General features: G+C 36.1%; 2 protein-coding genes across 3 annotated transcripts; both read right to left on the bottom strand.

The window, feature by feature from the left end:
* Positions 1-126: 126 nt before the first annotated feature.
* On the bottom strand, positions 127-4,270 carry LOC132154964 (type-1 angiotensin II receptor-like). Of its 2 annotated transcripts, none has more exons than XM_059563716.1 (2): positions 4,106-4,270; positions 127-2,612 (listed from the first exon to the last, which is right to left on the bottom strand). In XM_059563716.1, the coding sequence occupies exon 2, from the start codon at positions 2,546-2,548 to the stop codon at positions 1,475-1,477; it is 1,074 nt and encodes a 357-aa protein (XP_059419699.1). In that variant the 5' UTR covers positions 2,549-2,612; positions 4,106-4,270; the 3' UTR covers positions 127-1,474. The 2 variants fall into 2 exon arrangements, with proteins under 2 accessions (XP_059419699.1, XP_059419698.1); XM_059563715.1 differs by having other exon boundaries at positions 4,090-4,270.
* Positions 4,271-11,493: 7,223 nt separating this feature from the next.
* Positions 11,494-15,731, bottom strand: LOC132154971 (ras-related protein Rab-3A-like). The gene is made up of 5 exons (XM_059563722.1): positions 15,584-15,731; positions 13,174-13,401; positions 12,906-13,024; positions 11,840-11,964; positions 11,494-11,726 (listed from the first exon to the last, which is right to left on the bottom strand). Exons 2-5 carry the CDS (start codon positions 13,399-13,401, stop codon positions 11,536-11,538), a joined length of 663 nt encoding a protein of 220 aa, XP_059419705.1. The 5' UTR covers positions 15,584-15,731; the 3' UTR covers positions 11,494-11,535.
* Between the last annotated feature and the right edge of the window lie 1,522 nt (positions 15,732-17,253).

Below are 17,253 nucleotides of genomic sequence, written 5' to 3' on the forward strand. Positions count from 1 at the left end.
CTCACTTACCACATTTCAGTTAAAAACATTGGGAGACATTACACCACGAAACTCACATTTTCACATTTTCAAGTATGATCTGAGATACAATAAACTAGTTATGCATACGTTTAAATATGTAATTTAATGTAACAAAGGTTTCAGTTCATGTTCAAATGCAGCTGGAAGTTCCTCTTTTGTATCATAGCAGTAACAATTGAATTGTGTCTCCTTTGCGTTTTCATTTGATTTTATCTAGTGATAAAAAAAAAATCCCCAATTATTCATTACGCTGAGGATACTTAATAAATTACATTTTTGCTTTGCTGTTAAAAGACACATTTTAACATACAATTTTAGACTCAAGTACATTAGGCCTATATAGAACAGCATGTTGCAAAATACCATTTTTCAGAAGAATAAACAGTTTTACCATTAATAAGAGCCTGTGTGGAATACTAAATAATTAAGTGGTAAAATAAAAATAAAACGTTTATCAGTTTATGATAAACGTTTATGATAGATCGTACCAAGAGTAAACGTCAGTGACCATGATGTCACAACATATGTGAAAACTACCATATCTTGTTAGATCCCATGCCAAAGTCTAATCCAGGGGTTTTCAAACTAGGGTCCAGGGACCCTCAGAGTGCCACAAGGGAGTGCTAGGAGGTTTGTGGAAAAATAGTGTAAAAATAGTAAATTAAATACATTTGTTTAAATAAATAAAATGACAGAATTTGACACTATCACTGTTTCATTCTGCTTTCTTAAGACTGGTCAGAAATCATGAGACTATTATAGTGAATTAATAAATGAATAACAAAATTATAACTGTCAATAGTGTAGTTACATTTGTAGGAAATAATGCAGTTTATAGAAATGTATTGTTCATTTAATATTAAGGTAATGTATAAAATATTTAAGTTATATATAAATTATAAAGGAGGTCTCTCGGAAGGAAATCATTATATTTAGGGGTATGTGACAAAAAAGTTTGTAAACCCCTGGCCTGTTCAGTGGAGCTATGAGACACAGGAACCCATGTTGGATTAAAAACAGTAAACATAATGCTGTTCAATGTGTAGACTGATTAAAATTTCATTCATTCATCACACTGGTGAAAAAAATACAGCATTTCACAATATTCGGCATAGACCATTCACACTGTAACTGCTTAGATGGATGAGATATAAATTTAGTTTTTTCAGAAAGTTTTGGTCCTTTGGCGAAAGTAAAAAGTGAAAAAGTTAACACTTATATACAGTATAATGTTGCTGGATAAAATGTACACATACCAGCATGTCAATAATGAATCCTTTGCAGTATATTTACACTGAGGACACAATGCCCTAAAAGACAAAAAGATGAATCACTATATTTTGTTCCCATTTTAGTATCAAGCGACGACACAATAAGCAAGAGTCACCTTCTGAATTGAATCAGTGAGTTTAGAAAGATTATTCATTGGAGATTCATTCACTTCCTGTTTATCTCATGTGGCTTGAGGTAGTGAGGACGGTTTATGGACGGAGAGGTGAAATGACTCCGAGGCTTGATACGAGAGAGTGCTCATCTTGGTACTGAGGGTGGGGTGAGAGGCCACAGCCGTTGAGGAACACCTCAAGAGCTTCAGCAAGTTCCTGCGAAAGTTCTGCCCAACAAAACCATATAGGATTGGGTTCATGCAGCTGTTAAAAAAGGCAATACAAATGGTGAACGGCATTACAGTGTCAATGATATCAATGACATCGCAGTTGGTGATCACTGTAAGCTGAACAAGCATGTTCATGAAGTTGAAGATCTGATGTGGTGTCCAGCAAAGGAAAAACGACAGCACGGCAGCGGCCAGCATGCTCAACACCTCGTCCTCTTTCGATCTCGAATTCCTCTGAATGTCCCGTGCTTTGAGCAGAGACCGACCGATCAGACAGTAGCACGTGAGGATGATGGTGATGGGCAGAAGGAACCCAAGAACACTCTTCATCAGACTGAGAGCTGCCAGCACATTGCCAAGATCTCCATCTAGGATGCCACATACAGTGACATTGTTATGCTGGATAAAATGGGTCCTACGGATAACGGCTGTGGGAAGGCTTAAAAGAAAAGCCACTACCCAAACCAAGATGCACGTCACACGGGCATACACCACCGTACGGGACCGTCGGGACTTGACGGGATGAACGATGGCCAGATACCGGTCAATAGCGAGAGCAGTGAGGAAAAAAATACTAGTATATAGATTAAGGAGAATCATACCAGCAATGGCTTTACATAGGAAGTCTCCAAAGAGCCAGTGGTATCCTGTTGCAGTGTTTATGGCCCAAATAGGCAGGGTGAGGAGGAAAGTCAAGTCTGACACTGCTAAATTCAAAACAAATATGTTTGCAATGGTCTTCAGCTTCAAACAGTAGTAGATGACAGCGACTACCAAGCTGTTGCCTACAATTCCGATGATAAAGTTGCAGCTATAGACTACTGGGATGAACGTGAAGATGAAATTGTGGTGCCCGGTCATGTTACACTTGAGCTTGAGTCCCACATTAGCGTCGGCTGTTATGTTGTCCATTTTGGAGATCTGTCAAACACACCCTCAGTTTCACAGCCTAATAAGCTGCATCACTAAAGGAGCCCTATAAGAACAGAGTGGAAACAGATGATTAATATGATTTTAAAAAGTCATTAAATTTCTCATAAGTTTTTTTTTTCTCCATTTGAAAGGTGCATTACTTACAACAAACACAAGATGTCTCTCTGCTCATATTATTTAGGAGCTTGTTAATTTTGGATAACAGCAGCTGGATTGAATCTACTTCAGCAGCTCCTTTCAGTTATACTGAAAATGAGCTAAATCTGGTGCAATGCATTGAACGCAAGCATTTATGTTAAATATTGTACATGGTTCCTAATAGATAGATAGATATATACAGTAGATAGATTTTTTAAAAGTGTTTTAATATGCATAAATAATGTGTGTTAAACATTATATATGCACCGTGAGAATTAGGGTTGGTCATCCTCTCAAAGCTCCCACAACTCTACCATAATGAAAACACATAAGCCAGCTTCACATGGGTGTAAAGGTCAAACATGGTCAAGCTCTCCAAAAATATGTCAAATTTGTTTCTAGCTGGTCTTTATTTATAAATCTGCATTCTCACCCTCAGGGAAGAGCTACATATTTCTAGGCATAAATTTGCTTAGACATTTGAAAAGCCTTCTGCATATTGATATATTGTACAGTACAGTATGTCTAGGTAATTTATTATGAATAACTGTAACTTCAGTTTTATTAATGGAATCGTAACTGTAACTTAGCGAGTAAAACTGAATTCAGATTCTGTAAACATTAGGCATGTTTCTTGTCTGGTTTCAGGATAAGACAAGCACATATTGTGTAAGCAGATGCAGGCATACTGCCAAGGGAGTCAACAACCAATAACAGACGACATTGCATTCCAAGGTTCACATCTTTTGAATATCACTCAATCTATTTTAATATGCTTATCAGACATCCGCTATTGCTCAGGAAGTGGTGGCTGATCAGGATATTGTAATTTGTCAAACTGATAAGAGATTTTTGTTTTTGTTTGCATTTATTTTTTTATTTTGGTGGTCTAATAAAATCTTTGTACTCCCTACAATGATGGATATGATCAGCCCTGTTAAGCAAATAGAGTGGAGGAAAGTTTAAGCATTCAAACTGTGATGGAGTAAAAACAGAGTTAAATTGACAAAGAATCATAATGTGCTGAGCTAAACACATGAAACACGTTTTTTTGCATCAATAGTGGGTTAAGTAACTGGAGAGACACTGACAGACCAGACAGACAACAGAACACGCACACATTTATAAACATTTGCATTATGGGAAAAAAAAGTGCTATGACATTCATTGTGTGAGGTTATGTGTCAGCTTGATCAGTTTACAAACAAAAATACATCATCTGAAATCTGTTCTTTGTTAACTCACAAGCTTACTCGTTACTCTTTGGGTTATAACTAAGGTTTGCTTAAATATTGTAATTTAAGGTAACAATTAAAAATACAATACAGAACAAAGAGGATTATTTAAAATGTGTGTGTGTGTGTGTGTGTGTGTATTTTTACCTTTAGTGAAGATGACATCCAAGCTGTTCTGTCAGTTCCAAAACTGGCTTTAAGAGATCCGTCCTGACTCCTGGTCACGACAGAGTGCCTGGTGCTTTTCCTTTACGCCCTTCTTATACCTACAACTACAACTACAACTGCGCCAGAGACCCACAAAAGGGCTGCGCTGCGGGGGCCGGATACGTCCATGGTCGTGGGAGCATAAAATGAGGGTGAGAGAGAGGCAGAAAGAGACCCTTGAGGGCAGAGGCAGATTTTCCCCATCATTTATTTGGTCACCTTTTTCTCTTAAACATCTCTTCTGTTCTTCTTTTTCCACATGCTTGTAAACAACATTTCTTCAATGGATTGTTCAGTAAAAAGCCTGCACATTAGCATAAATCACATTACATGATTATCCTAGCTTTAATCACATAAAGGTACAGACTGGTAGTGCGACAGCATGGACATTTACATGGTTTATTCTGACTGCTCTATATTAATGCATATCATCATGGCGAGCCTGGTATTAAACCTGTGAAATGAATAGCAAAAGACAAACAAATGGCCTTCTGTGAATATTAAATCAAGCTCACAGTCAATAGCCTAATGATGTTGCATTTAGCAACTTTCATAAAGCAGCAAGGAAATATATTGTACATTACGTTGATGTCTATGTTGAGGAAGACCAAGCAAGAGAATGATGGCACATGCTGCAGACAGAATCAAATAAGGTTTGAAACCAATACCTCCTTTTTTTTTTACAAAGTGACTGCTATTTGTCTTTCCCTCATTTTTTTGAGGCCTCTGGGACCTCTGGCCTCTGATGCCTGTTTTACTCTCAAGGGTAAATCCAACTCCTTCTTAGCTGTCGTATTCAGCTGTTTGTCTTTCGTCTTTTCCAATACTACAAGGACGTACAGGCAGCTCTAACAGGCCAAAGACAGTATACCGTTAAGAAACACGTATAATATACAACTTGATTTTGTCTGCAAAAAGACAGGATAATATGGTCAGTTTTTCACAAACAGACTGGCCAGAGACAGAGAGTGTGGAGCATAAGTCTCATAGTAAGTGGATTTTGTGTTGCTGCATCAATAGGAGGATAATTCAATACACTCATGTGCTCAAAAGTTAATGTTGCCTTCAGGGTGCAATGCTGATGTTTGTAGTTCCCTTGCCCTTATTAAGGATATTTGTTCCACCTGTATGTTTGGATAAATGTTAAAGAGCACATGCATATTTGTAATAAAAATTCTATTAATATCAAATATTGGACTGAATGTACATTTATCCTGCTTATTACAACTCCTTACTCAAATAAATCACCAATGGGCAAGAAATACTGAATCATACCTCTATATAACCTCTATATATATTTTTTTATGTTTCCTCTGAGAAGACATTACAATGTACAAAAGTCATGTCTAAATCAAACTCAAACTATGACTGAGACGCACACAACTTGCCTTCAGCTATATTAAATAAATTTATCTAAATTTAAAAAAAAAAAAATTTTAAATAAAAAAAAAAATTATATAAATTTGTTGCAGTGTTTTTTTTTTTGTTGCTATGCTGACTGTTTTGTAAGTCTGACGTGTATTAATGCCAAACAGTCTCTTCATTTGGTAGTTTTACATCAAGTATTTAAAGTAAGCTTTATGTAAGACTGAATGCATGAAAACAGAGAGGTTTTGCATTGTCACAGCTCTGATTCCCATGCAGTTGTATCCCAGAGAGAGCTATAATTTGTCCACACCTAAATCAACATGGTCATCTCCAAGCCAAGCAAAAACCAAACACCAAAAAACCCTCAGGGACTTTTAAAGTTTGTTTGCAAAGATAGTTGAGATTTTCCTGTTGTCTCCCTAAAACACATTTGTCCTATACTGACGGTGCTAACAAACAAATATATAAAATATTTTACATGGTACATATGTGTTGATTTTTCCACTACTCAGCTAAACTCCTGTAAGGCAGTGTAATAAGAAATAGTCATTAAAAGTCAAACCAATTTCTAGAGGCAAACAAATAGCTGGCTTTTACCTGAATTAAAAGGCATCATTTATTTTTCTGCCTATGTTAAATATAGAAACTACTTGGTTTAACTCATTGCCGGGATGTGAATGTGGTCAATATTGCATGCTTTGGACATTTACAACATGAGTCAGTCTGTGAGTCCTAACCTTTGCCCTCCGCTCCCACTGCTGATGTGAGTCACATAGATGAGAGAAACATCCTGGATAACACCACTGAAGCATTCGCCTCGTTTCAAGGGTAATAATTTTTTAAAGCATGACTTGCCTACACTGCATTATCTAGGCCTGCTCATTGTTTTGGCTATTGCTCACATGTATTCCCATCATGCAGTCTGCAGCCTCTGTATTAATAAGTACATGAGTTTGATATGGCTGGTTGCTCTTCACTCAACACCTTCTGAGGAATTCTGATGAAGAGCAGAACCTCACAGCCCAGAATATCTCCTCCAATCGCTCACTGAGTGCACATGAAATGCTAAATACATGGTAAGTATAGTCATGATGATACTTGCAAACACATACATTTTCACCAACAATGCTTCTAGGTGCCTAAAATGTATTGCTGAAATGTTGCTCTTTTACAGTTTGTGCATGAAGGTCAGTTGTATAATTATGTTTCAATTAATATCAGCTTCACCTTCGGTGTTTCTCCTACAAGTCCACAGAAGAAAAAAAGAATAGATCAAATTTTTTATATATATACAAATATTTGATGTATAATTTACTGTACAAGTTTATATTGAAAAGTCTAACAACTCTATAGGATGTGTATGACCAGTTCTTTATCACAGGAGACAAACTGAGAAGCAGGAGATTAACCTTTAAGCAAAAGTTTCCCTTAACTGTCTATTTATCTCTGTGGTGTTTTGCAAATAAGTAAATGTACAGACCTCAAAGAAAACAGAAAAGCAGATGAGATGGACTGAGCTCTTTTTTTCATATATTCTTTGTAACATTATCCTTTCATTTTTTTTTTTTTACTGCTACTTATCTGTGAAAACCCAAAGAAGGGAATCACCAGGAAAGTTTATTTTAGAATTAGCACATTTTTTATATTCTTCATCCCATGAGGCCCAGTGATTGTGAATTATCATAAAGTTCATCCTGAGAAAAACCCCAAAGCCCAGGATTCGGTCGTGCAGGGTTGCTTTTGGGAGTGAGAACAGAAAGAGCTGTTGAACTCAAGAAGACGTGCAGAATGTTTGTTGTCCTGTTTATTTATTGTTGCCCCACAACCACTTCAAGTCATCATTTACTATGTGACCAAGGGTTCAAGATGGAAGAGTTGTTTATTTATTTAGTCAGTTATTTCAAGCCAGGTTTAAAATATCGAAAACTTCAGGCACGTCAAAATGTCCCAACATGATGTTCATCTGAGGTTCTGATTTACACACCCAGGAGAGAAGTCTGTGCCTGCTAGTCCTCTTGATCACGTAGACTCATCAGTCACAGCCAGGAAAGAACAGCAGCCCTTCATGATACCGTTACTGTAACCAAATCAGGCTCACTAATAGATGAATAAACCATGTATGAAGGAGAGACCCTGAGGCTTCAAAGAGTGTTTCAGTTACTTCTGCACAGGTTACTTACGTCTTTTGATCTTTATCACAGCTGTCAGGTTTGTCACCACACAGAAGTACCTTTGACTGCAGACTACATCAGTGTTATAATGCACATTGTTACAGTGTGATAATGTACATTATGTTACGTGGGCTGCTTTTCAAAATAATAATAAAAAACAGTAAGTTAAATAAAAAACTGCCTTTTCAAGAAAGCTAATATGTGTGTGTGTGTGTGTGTGTGTGTGTGTGTGAGTGTATAGTATATATAGATAGATAGATAGATAGATAGATAGATAGATAGATAGATAGATAGATAGATAGATAGATAGATAGATAGATAGATAGATAGATACTGTACAGTTCTGGCACCATAGATTTTTTTTTTCTTAAAGCACCGTAAAAAAAACTTTTATTTCAAAATGTGATAACATGTTTGATAATATTAGGATAAAATGCCTGTAGTGACATTACAATTCATAAGTAATCTACCCAGCTCGATATTCACTGTAAGTGTTCTATTCCAGGCAGGTTTGAATGAATGTTTCTAGTTCTCCTTCATGTCACAGAAAGAAGTGAGTCTCTCCTCTGCCACCATGTGGCTCTGTGTGTGTCCACAGGTTCACACCTCAAGTCAAACTTTTTAACAGTAGCCAAACATATTAAGGCACTCTGCACTGATAATGTACTGTGATTCTAGGGGCTATATCAAGAAACACTCAATCAATGGGAAACACCAGTCAGTGAAGTATGAGAAAGTCATACTGGTGGAATATTTTGAAGTATGCTGGTAACCAAACAGTTGCTGGTATCCATTAACTTCCATAGAATTTTCTCTACTTTGGAAGTCAGTGGGGACTAGCTACTGTTTGGTCACCCACATTCTTCAAAATATCTTCTGTGTTGAACAGAAGAAAGTCAGTCATACAAGTTTGGAACAATTTGAGGTGAGTAAATTATGTAATTTTCGTTTTTGGGTGAGCTATCCCTTTAAATTCAGATTCAGTTAAATGTTAAATCTATTTAATTATTTATTAGAGGCCAAACTTGAACCCACAGGTGGATTAGCTGTGATTAGATCCGGTCAGCCTGTTCTAATGAAAGCAATTACTGTTCAGGGACATCAGATCAGTGTGTGGAGGATTTATCTCGTCTAGGGGAAGAGAACACATTGTTTTTCCCCCAGAATTATCCTTTGCTGAAGTGGGCACATTAACATTTACAAATGTACAATTTCCCCTTTGCTAAGTCGATTCCAATGAACTTAATTGTTCTGCCTTAAAAAAATAAATTTCTGAATGAAACTAAACAACATCATATTAATAAATACCATAAAACTAATAAAATAATATGATATTAATATATTATTATTTATATATTTACATTAATTTGTGCATAATGAATAACTCAGTAAAAATTTAATTATTAGTAAATTATTAAATAATACAAATATTATAATTATGTTTCAGAGTTTGTGGAGCACCATTCTTGTCAAGTCATGAAAAATAAATACTAGATTTCACACTTAAAATATTATTTGAAAAAGGCTTGGATCTTTATAGCTGGTGTCATAATTGTAGTTCTGGCAGGTGGACCTGCATTGATGAAGAAGAGAGTGTAAAAGTATAGGTTATGTAAAAGCACTTCTATAAAATTTTGTGTCTAATTGAGCTGTATATTTAAATTCAAATTTACCTTTGCATGCTTTCTGAGGGTGCTCACATGAAAATATGATTTATTGCAGTGCATGCAAATATAGTTTTACCGGTGCATTGACACGTAGAGTATGTACAGTATGTTCTTGTGTTTACCACTGCTGTTAGCAAAACGCCTTTCACAGGCCTCAAAAGGGCATCTGAAAGGTTTTTCACCTGTAACAAAAAATTATTCATATAAAATTAAACCCAATCACTTTTGTTTCTTACGATATAATAAACCTTCAATATAAAACAGCAAACCAAGCATTAAATCCAGTCTTGCAACTCTCTAAAGGCCAGTGGAGCTGAAAAGGTCAGAGGTCACCGACAGCAATAAACCACAATTTCAAACAGAGCTTTTTATTTAACTCAATAAATGTGGTGACTTGATTCTCAAGAAATAAATGTAAAAAATAACAGAAATCACAATGAGTGTCCAGCTTGCCAATATAGTGGTTTATTCTTACCATTATGTCCCAAGGAGAAATACAGCATTACAAGATGAACACCACTTAAAACCTACCATGTGAGAACTGAAGAACTATTGTACAATTTACAAAACAAATAAACAAAACTCAAACTGCCAAACTACAAAAAGAGTATCAAAACCAAAAACTGTTTTATGGCTTCTACTTTAACAGTGAGCACTCTGCATATAAAGCATACTGAGACAAATATCTCTGTATAAAAAAAGTAGATCCCAGTGGTTTGCTATTTGTTTAGGGTGGACTGTAAACAGGATATAAATGGAGGGTATAAATCATCAATTCCACACCTTACAAAACCGTTTCCCTGCATATCCAGTGACTATTTGGTAAACAAAGTTTCTGAATTGCATAGAGTAAAATCAACACAACACCTAGTACTTCTACAGACATGAGGTTTTCAAACATTCACCCTCTTTGTGTTTAAACTCTGTGATTTATAAAAGTGAGACATTTTAGCCCTCGTAATCTAATTCAGAAAACATACACCAATACAAATGCATGTAAATAAACAAGCAATAAATAAAGCATTAAATTAACATCGTGTGCACTAACATATATTAATACTCTAGTGATTTAATTGACACAAGTGATCAATCAATGGTGCTTATTCAACCAGGCATCTAATTAACATCTTTGCAGTATTTGTTTCCAAAGCATAAATGAGAACTTCAACCAAATCACAGTGTATTTTGTTTTAATATGACTGTCTTTTTAAAATACAGTCTTGTCCAGAAACCCATTAGTTTCTATTCTTTGAAGTTTCTCTTTTCATTAAAGCGTTTATTGAATTATAGCCTGCAGAATGACAGTAACGCTCATCTATGCTTGTAAAACAAAATATCTACAATATACTAGGATGACACACTAACATGCACACAGACACTCACAAGCTTCCACTAGTCCACTAGTATGTAGGAACCGGAGTAAAAGCAGAACATGTATCTGAAAAATACACTCAAATTCAGAAATTCCTTTGTATTACAAACACAAAAAGCAATTAAGCACATCATAATTATTTTTTCCTAATTACATCTATTATCACATATACCGTTTTGGCTTATATAATATAATCTGTTTTACAAAATACACCTGCTGTTATTGAAAAAATTGAGCAAATTAATTAGTGTGCATTTCATTTTCGCTCTTTAATTAAAAAATAAAAATAAAAGAGCGAAGCAGAACTTCTGAACAATTCAATCTTAGGATTCATTCAAACGTTCTATCTTGGGATGAGCCGCTACGCTGAGGGTTTCCACACAACAATCTGGTCCCAACTGTGTATTGGTTTGTTTAAAAAAAATCACAATAAAATATCTCATGGCAATGCATTGAGGATATTTGTGTGAATTTGAAATGCTCATGAACGTTTAGCAACATTTAGAAGAATGCTTTAGTAGATATTGTACCAAAACAAAATGTGATTCACCTAATTTCACGTTGGAATTAATTTGACCCCAAAGTCAAAAGTACTATGCTGTCAAATTCTTAAGAGATGAGAGGAGCACTGGTTGCCAATACCAATATAAAAGAAATAAAAATGCGCTGATGTCAACCTCACAAATGTGACAGAGAGAGGACAGGCTCTCAGCAGCATCCCATCAGCTCTTCTCTTACTAAAGCCTTCATTCATAGAGCGGTCCATTGTTCAATCTGCGGGGAACGGTGGAGAGGCAGAGAGCGACCCTTAGCAAGCGCAGTCTTTGTGGGAGCGCTGCGGCTGCTCGTTGAGCTGATGGCCCTGCTTGTGTCCAGTGATGGACGGATCCGCCGACTCCAGGTTCTCAGCCATCCTCTCACAGATTATGTCCACCAGTCGCTCAAATGACTGCTTCACGTTAATATTGTCCTTGGCACTGGCCTCAAAATACTCAAAGCCTGTGTGACAGTCAAAAGTAAAAGGCAAAATTATATATTCAAATTTAACTAAGGGCTGCATCCTGCATATGAAGAACATTCTAGTGGAAAGCATTCGGTTGAGGAAAACCCACCGAGCTGTTCAGACAGTTGTCTTCCTCTCTCTGAAGCAACCACTCTCTCGTCTTCCATGTCACACTTATTTCCCACCAGCAGCACTTGAGCATTGTCCCATGAATATGTCTTAATCTGTGTGGACCTAAGAACAGTAAAGGGGTCATTAAGAAAAAGCGATTTAATAATCAAAGACATGTAATAATTACTGATAAAACAAATACTTATATAAAAAAATAAACATAAAAAACGTATAGCCTGAATGCACTGTAAGTCGCTTTGGATAAAGCATCTGCTAAATGCATAAATGTAAATGTAATTAAAAATAAATTAAATAATAATAATAATAATATGAGATAATGAGATTTGAATACAAGATTATGAGAAGTTAGTTTAATAGGCTAAATGCTTCTGACACTGTATCCTTGTGTATTAAGTGGTAAAGATTTATTTCCATGTATGATTTACATATTTTTATTCCTATAACTTTATGGATGTTAAAAATAGAAGGTTGTGATGATATTTGACATGTACAGTATGTCTTCATTACATTGTCCATTAGGAATCAGCTCAATAAAATATACTGTTAATTATACGGTTCTATCCATCCGTTGTTCAGAGGATTTTCAGATGTGGACGTCACTCAGTGGCGGCAGATGACTGAAAGCTTGCAGCTGATTGTGGAGAGGAGGGTTTAAGTAGGACTAAATGATTGGAGAAATCAATCATTTTCATTCCAAGATTGATTTGTGAAATTTTGATTATAAAAATTAGGAGGTCAAACAAAAAAAAATTATATACGAAGAAAAATTGTTCACAGTGAGAGCAGTAACATGCATTCAGAAAATAAGGTGAAGATTCATTTCATGTTAACTTTTGACCGATGAGACATGTTGAGTCATGTTGTGTAGCAATTTTGTGTCCAATGTGGGTAGATTACTGATCACTGGAATCATATCTCATTGCATCTGGGTGTTGCAAATATATAGTGCACTCTCTCAGTACAACCTGTGTTTTGACAGAAACTGGGTCACATCTTTGCATATAAATTTTATGAGGCACAGACAAAAACTAGCACCATCATACCAGTCCTGAACGGCATTGAAGGAATCCTGGTTGGTGATGTCATACATCAGAATGAAGCCCATTGCTCCACGATAGTATGCTGTGGTGATGGTCCTGTACCTCTCCTGCCCAGCAGTGTCCTGAAATATACAGTAGTTGGACTGAAAATGTCTTGATGGTTCTATCAATAAAATACTCCTTAATCAAAATCAATGAGAATCACTGCTCGAACACAAATTTTAGCAGAAATTAAACCTGAAAAAGATAATTTGATAAAACTTATCCTCACCCATATTTGAAGCTTTATTCTCTTGTCTTTCCTGTAGATGGTCTTCACTTTGAAGTCTATGCCGACAGTGCTGACGAAGGCAGGTGTGAAGGAGTCATCAGCATAGCGGAACAGGAAACTGGTTTTGCCAACACTGCTGTTACCAATGATCAGGATCTTAAACATGTAGTCAAAGTTCTGATCAGCAGACTCTTTCTGTCCATATCGAGCATCATTTACGGAGGCCATCTGCAACAGATAAGAGGTTCAGTGCCAAGGTGATTAATAGAATAGCTATTCTATTTGTACATATACTGTGTTAAAGTTGTGATGAAACAAAAGTAGCAATAGATCTTTTAGAGTGACGTGACATGCATTGTGATGTACATTCAAGCGTAAAGGATTATGACTTGCACTGGTTGTTGACTGGGTATGGAGACGTGGGTGTTGAACTCAAAAGTTCATTCAGATGAACATTACAGCTTGCAGGAATGGCATTTAGACAGATTAAATGATTTAAGAAATCCTGCATATGACACCAGAGAAGTCTGACGTTTTCACCAGAAGGTTTGCTTATGATATTTTGACAAAATATTACGAGGTCATGACATTTTATTTATTTTTCATTAAAAAATGCACGGATGAATTCTTCACAACAAGATCTATAACATGCATTTAAAAAAAATTTACAGGGTGCTTTTTCTTTTCATGCCAACTTTAACACTTTTCAAGTAAACATTTTATTTCTGAAGTGCGCATTCAGTGGACACTGTACTATCCCATGATGCCAAGGGAGATGATTTGTCAAGGACAGTGAAGCGACGCAACTGATGCTGGTCATGTGACAGTGACAACAATGCAGATGTTCTCAATTTCATTCATACTCATATTCATAAAGTACTACAGTAGAACATTTTACATTTTTAACAGTTATGAAGCAAGTTTCACAACAAATGTAGTACCTATTAGACAGTATGTGATTTTGGACACAGCTTTGGTTTAATTAGTGGCTTACTTTGTCTTGACTTAAAACTAATTTTCAGTTATACATTTACAGAAACCTCAATATCTTCTTGGTTTAGGTCCTAGCTCTTTGGAGCAAAAACCAATCTTTGGTGCATGTTTCATGTTACATTTAATGTACATAACCTTTTTTTCTTTTTCCTAAGTATTCTTGTTCCCTGGACTTTGTTAAAAAAAAAAATAATGACGAAGATCACTCAATTTTTTTATTATATTTTTGACAGTCAATAAATAATGGGAAGGGTTCAAGTCTCAGTCCTAAATCTTTATGGGATATACAGCTCAGTATAGTGTCTATACAACTTCTCTTATTTGGTTTTTTCCTCTTATAAATGTGTAAAATACCACTAATTTTTGGGATGAGAAAATTATTTTTTATTCATGTGCATTGAAAAATGAACAGATGTAACAACCAAATAACAAATAATAAAAATGAAAAGATTTTAGATGGTTACTCCATGTAATCATCGTAGAAGCTTTCAGATAAGAAAACGTACATAACTTCAAGGCTGATTATACTATTATTACACTGTACACTGTTCAATGGACAATGGTGTCAGAAACGGTTCCTAGCTATGTGTTGAAACAAAAGTGATCTTATTCACAGCCTGTTTGATGAATTACAACACAAATTCAAAGTGAATAGAGGGTGTAACCTGCACTATTCCTGTATCCTTCTGGATTGAGCTAGGAAGTCTGTGTAGCCAGGGATTTTAAAGCTTTTGTGCCGCTAAACCCAGTGCTTAGCTCAGGTACTGAGCACACCAATAATAACAGGGGAAGATTTTTCTAATGTTCCTATTTTATCATGGAAGACCAGGGTGTTTCGTTCTCATATAGAGACAAACCAACCCCTGAATATTCATTCCTGATCTGTTCAGTCTGTCATTTGAGCAGCCTTTTTCAGGCACACATCCAGGTTTAATTCAAACATATGGGTCAGGCTAGGCGTAACGTCACAAGATTAGATCAAGGAACCTTCGTGTATGAGATGCTGCTACATTCACGAGCTAATTGTCCAAAAGGCAGCCTGTGAGAGCGAGACTGCTGGCTGCTGTAGGGCTGATAGTGGTTAAGTCAGCTGAGCTCCGGTTAGCATCTATCCGCTAAACACACGGACTGATTTCCATTTTTATTCTGTTCGGGTGAGTGACTAACATCCCATCGATCACACAGACAGTATTCACAATAACTGCCAGTGACAAGATGCTGAGGGTCAAAAGCTAGTTGACATGTTAGTAGCATGCAGCCGATGGATTATATACTAGCAGATGTTATTAGCGATGTCAAATGAAGGTGACGCTGTTTTTAAACTAAATCCCCTGATTTCCTGACGTCTCTATGCGAGTTCTTTCGAAGTAAATGCAAGGCGAAGCGGCATGATGTTCTCAGAGAAAGCCCAGCTTACCTTAACAGGATGTTTATTTGCTGTAGTTTGGATGCAGCTCCCAGGCAGCTCGTGCACCTGTACTCGTGCTTTCGTCAGTCGACTGGAGCCAGCTGGGGGCGGAGCTAAACAATGACTGACATGTGGATGAACCAATTACACGTTCGCTCGGTCACCGTAGCGACGTATTAGCGGTCTTCTAGAATGATACATAAAGCAACAAGAGCCTTTGCTAGTTTTTGAGACGTTTTAAATTAATACTGTGGATGCCCATTTCAGTATTTGTAAGTGATAATTTCTTATTTAATAATTTCAATGAAATTATAACAATCATAATTCTGAAATAAAAAGTCATAATTATAAAATTAAAAATCTTAACTATACATTTTCATGACAAGCAAAATCACGACCTAAGCTAAGTCTAAAATATGACAGTCAATCATCAGATGAAAGTCATCTTTATGAGATTTAAAATCAATTAAAATGATGATGAAATGATAACGCAGTCATAATTATGAATTAAAGTCATAAACATAACTATGAAATTATGACAAGTCAATGGAATAACGTCGAAATTATTATTTGAAAATTCGAAATATCTTTTGACCCATAAGTCTGCAAAATACAAAATAATGACAAAATAATGATCAAAATGTATAAATCGAAAAATCGAAAGGTTGAGATTTATCATAATTTAGACGTTTATCATAATTATAAATTTTGCTAACTTTTCATGTTATAGTAATTTGACCTTTATATGCCATCAGTTTGACCATTTACAGCAGGGGTCTCCAACCTTTTTGTGAGTGAGGGCTCCCTGAAGGGATAAAATAGTCTTGAGGGCTACTTGTTTGATATAGGCACACACACACACACACACACACACACACACACACACACACACACACACACACACACACAAAGTTTCAAGTTTTGAAAAATACAACAAACTGTAATATTGTTAAATATGACTATTGAATATATAATTATCGTATATACCCGAATATAAGACAAGTTTTTTTTGTCCTAAAAATAGGCTTTTTTGTCCTAAAAATGGGGGGTCGTCTTATATTCGCGATATAGACAAAATCACGGGGGAAAGGGAGAAAGAACAACGGCATAAATATGAAATAGTGACTGAATAATATATTTAACATACTTGCATGTAAAATTAGAAAAGCAACATAATATCTGTTTAACTAAATTAAAACGCTGCTCCTCTACCGCGCGATACGCAGAGAGAACAAGAGAGGTGCGCGCACGAGACGCAGAGCGAGAGAGAGACAGAGAGGTGCGCGCGCGCGAGACGAAGAGCGAGAGAGAGAGAGAGAGAGAGAGGTGCGCGCACGAGACGCAGAAAGAGAGAGATAGAGAGACGTGCAGATTCTAAATATTTTAAATTATTGAATTATTTTATTATGTTTTAATGGTATATGAAATGTCACCAATAGTTATTTTCTCATTTTATGCCATTATCATAAAAAAATGAAAGATTACAATTCAGGCTATTTATAGAACGTGCTCGGCGGGCGACTCAGAGACTCCACGCGGGCTACCAGGTGCCCGCGGGCACCATGTTGGAGACCACTGATTTACAGTATATTATAATTATAACTTAGTCTGTCATTATTTTGACTTTTCATTTAATAATTTTCACTTTATATGTCAGAATTCTGATGTACCTAGGCTAT

This window comes from Carassius carassius, chromosome 12, assembly GCF_963082965.1.
Source record: "Carassius carassius chromosome 12, fCarCar2.1, whole genome shotgun sequence".
Classification (NCBI taxonomy): domain Eukaryota; kingdom Metazoa; phylum Chordata; class Actinopteri; order Cypriniformes; family Cyprinidae; genus Carassius; species Carassius carassius.

What these genes read in the sequence shown, in the direction of transcription:
- LOC132154964 (XM_059563716.1), bottom strand. Translation starts at nt 2,548, where the DNA reads ATGGACAACATAACAGCCGACGCTAATGTGGGACTCAAGCTCAAGTGT.
- LOC132154971 (XM_059563722.1), bottom strand. Translation starts at nt 13,401, where the DNA reads ATGGCCTCCGTAAATGATGCTCGATATGGACAGAAAGAGTCTGCTGAT. An exon ending in GAATAAAGCTTCAAATATGG is followed by an intron (nt 13,025 to 13,173) that starts GTGAGGATAAGT and finishes TGTATATTTCAG; the next exon opens with GACACTGCTGGGCAGGAGAG. An exon ending in ACAACTGTCTGAACAGCTCG is followed by an intron (nt 11,727 to 11,839) that starts GTGGGTTTTCCT and finishes ACTGTCACACAG; the next exon opens with GCTTTGAGTATTTTGAGGCC.